The sequence below is a fragment of the Saccopteryx bilineata genome, chromosome 1 (genome assembly GCF_036850765.1).
Source record: "Saccopteryx bilineata isolate mSacBil1 chromosome 1, mSacBil1_pri_phased_curated, whole genome shotgun sequence".
Lineage (NCBI taxonomy): Eukaryota > Metazoa > Chordata > Mammalia > Chiroptera > Emballonuridae > Saccopteryx > Saccopteryx bilineata.
The window spans coordinates 353,502,222-353,505,522 of NC_089490.1; the positions used below are offsets into that span (position 1 = coordinate 353,502,222).

Sequence of the window (3,301 nt, forward strand, 5' to 3'; positions counted from 1 at the left end):
TTTGAATGAACCCAAAATAATTTTTCTGAGTCCTTCTTTGAAGAGGAAGAGGTGAAGCCTTCAGTTTGTTGCTTGCTCAGGTGCTACTTTAATGAGTGTCCAAGTGCTCTCATGTTTTTTATTTTTTCCAAAGTCACAATGCTATACACTATGAGCCCTTTGGAGGTTGAAAAACGAAGAAAACAGTGCATCCAAAGAACGATTCCCTCTTCTTCCCATTCCAACCAACTGCCCACAATTAAGTAATCTCTTCTCCTTTGGCAAAAGAAAAAAAAAAAGAAAAAAAATTACATACAAACTGCTTTTACAAAATTTTACATTGTTAGTGGTTATTTCACTTTTAAATGAAATTGTTTCTTTTAAAAATGATTTGGGTAACTTTTATCGTGATGCATACAATTCTCAAGAGGAACGAGAAAAACCAAAAAAAAATTTTTTCTGAAGTGAGAAGCAGGGAGGCAGAGAGACAGACTCCCGCATGCTCCTGAAGGGGATCCACCCGGCATGCCCACTAGGGGGCGATGCTCTGCCCATCTGAGGCGTTGCAACCGGGTCCATTCCAGAGCCTCAGCTGCAGTAGGAGGAGAGAGAGAGAGAGACAGAGAGAGAAGGAAAAAGAGGGGTAAGGGTGGAGAAACAGATTGGTACTTCTCCTGTGTGCCCTGGCCAGGAAATGAACCCCAGACTTCCTCCCGCCAGGCGGAGGCTCTACCACTGAGCCAACCAGCCAGGGCCAAAAATCCCATTTTTTTTTAAAACCTAACAGTTTTCATTTCATAGCAGGTTTCAGGGAATATCTTTAAAACCTTAAACCAGGGACAGGTTAATAAAATGAAGTTGGCAACCTGGGAAAGAAAGGCACCAAACGGCCCAAGTTCCCGGATGGCAAGATAGCCGTCCTGGGACAACCAATCACAACTAGCAAGGAGCTCTGCCAGACAGAGGGAGCCAGTCACAACTAGCAGGAGCAACACCTGACGGAGGGAACCAATCACAACTAGCAGGGAGCTCTGTCAGACAGAGGGAGCCAATCACAACTAACAGGAGCCCTGTTGGATAGGGAAAAGCAGTTCCAAGCCACCCAAACCAGAGCATTCCGCCTGAGCGGGAGGGGCGGGGCAGAGACTGAGGTTCTGGGCTCCACCACGTCGCGCCGCCGACCAGTAGCAGCTGTCCTGGCAAGCTAGCTCTAGGGGCACGACGGCCACCGCGTCTTTGCCTCTCACCGCCATTAGCCTACTCAGCCGGTCGCCATGGTTGAAGCTGACCGTCCCGGGAAGCTCTTCATTGGCGGGCTCAGCCCCGAAATCGACGAGAAAACTCTCGAGGCCGAGTTCGGCAAATATGGCCGCCTCATCGAGGTGCTCTTGATGAAAGATCGAGAAACCAGCAAGTCCAGGGGCTTCGCGTTCGTCACCTTCGAGAGCCCCTCGGACGCCAACGCCGCCGTCAGAGATATGAACGGCAAGTCCCTGGATGGTAAGGCCATCAAAGTGGCCCAGGCCACCAAGCCGGCGTTTGAGAGCAGCCGGCGGGGTCCGATGCCGTCGTCGCGCAGTCGCGGCCGCCCAAGGGGCCTGCGTGGGGCCCGAGGGGGCGGTGTCGGGCCGCGGCGCTCCCCTTCCCGGGGTGGGTCCGCCGACGATGGCGGCTACGCGGGGGATTTCGACATGCGGTCCTCCAGGGCCCCGGTGCCCATGAAGCGCGGGCCTCCGCCGCGCAGGGCCGGGCCGCCCCCGAAGAGGGCCGCGCCGTCGGGCCTGCCCCGCAACAGCAGCGGCGGCGGCGGTGGAATGCGCGGGCGGGCCCCGGCGGCGCGCGGGCGAGACGGCTACGGCGGCCCGCCACGCCGAGATCCGCCACCCTCTCGCCGGGACCCCTACGGGGGCTCCTGGGAGGAGGGCTACTCGGCCCGAGACGGCTACTCCAGCCGCGACTACCCGAGCGCCCGCGACTCCCGGGATTTCGCTCCCTCGCCCCGAGAGTACACCTATCGCGATTACGGCCACTCCAGTGCCCGCGACGACTTCCCATCGAGAGGCTACGGCGACCGAGACGGCTACGGGGCTCGCGGCCGCGACTACGCGGATCATTCCAGCGGAGGCTCCTACCGAGATCCCTTCGAGAGCTGCGGGGACCCGCGCAGCGGCAACCCTGCGCGGGGGCCCCCGCCATCTTACGGCGACAGAGGCCGCTACGACGAGTACCGGGGCTGCTCGCCCGACGCCTATGGAGGCCGCGACGGTTACGGCGGCAGCCGCAGCGACCGCTACGCGAGGGGCCGCGACCGCGTCCACCGAGCCGACCGCGGGCTTCCCTCGTCCCTGGAAAGGGGGTGCCCTCCGCCGCGCGATTCTTACAGCCGGTCGAGCCGTCGGGTCCCCAGAGGCGGAGGCCGCCTAGGAAGCCGCTCGGAGAGAGGGGGCGGCCGGAGCAGATACTGAGTTCCTGCAGTCTTGGGCCCCAAATCCGTCTTCATAGCAACGAACGAAAAGAAGATCCTGTTCTATGGTAACTGCCCGAGGACTAGTTCGAGGAAGAGTTGTTTTCACCTTTTTGAGAATTTCCTGTTAACTTCCTCTCCCATAGTTTTTGTGCTTTTGAGAGGAAAAAAGTTAAAACTCTTTTAATTTTGTTTTGAAATTGTTAACGTTTCATTCAACAAGCTCAGTTTAAAAGTATGACTTGAATCTGCGTACTGGTCTTCTTATATTTCCTAGTAAAAATTCTTCTCCGTTTTCCTGGTAAATGAGGCAGATAGTTCTAAGATCTTTTACAAATACCTGCCCACCTAAAATGGAAAAATGGATTATTCTGCCCATTCAGATACACTAGATTTTGGGGGGTGGGGAGTGTGGGAGGGACTGATGTATGCTACTTTTCAGATTTAAGGGGGTCTTTGAAACTGAATCCCAGTGTGTCTAGTATTAAAAAAATGAATGACCAACAACAAAAGTCACTTAAATCAGATACTTAAAGAAAGTTCTATTTGTAAACCAAAAAAAGCAAACGGATAATGCTGGGCATATTTTGCCTTTTTACCTTTTCTTTGGTCATCTGCAGAATCTCTTGTCTTCCTGCTCCCCAAAATATCATATGTGTTGGGCCGGGATGGAATACTAAAAGATTTGCCAACCAACCACAAAGCTGCAAAATTAAAACCAAAAAATATCAGTTAATAGCATTTATTTTCACTACCAACAACGCACTAAGAAACAGGTAGAAACCAGATGCCAATGGTGGATTTGGGGATCTTAATGGCTTCCATTCCTCATTCCAAGAGCCAGCTGGCTCCTGTGGA

At 53.9% G+C, this 3,301-nt stretch overlaps 1 protein-coding gene across 1 annotated transcript; it reads left to right on the plus strand.

Annotated features, from left to right (window-relative positions):
* The first annotated feature begins 1,231 nt into the window (after positions 1–1,231).
* On the plus strand, positions 1,232–2,444 carry RBMXL2 (RBMX like 2). The gene has a single exon (XM_066253824.1). It carries the CDS (start codon positions 1,254–1,256, stop codon positions 2,442–2,444), a length of 1,191 nt encoding a protein of 396 aa, XP_066109921.1. The 5' UTR covers positions 1,232–1,253.
* Positions 2,445–3,301: the final 857 nt, after the last annotated feature.

Coding starts and splice junctions, on each gene's coding strand:
- RBMXL2 (XM_066253824.1), top strand. CDS start 1,254: ATGGTTGAAGCTGACCGTCCCGGGAAGCTCTTCATTGGCGGGCTCAGC.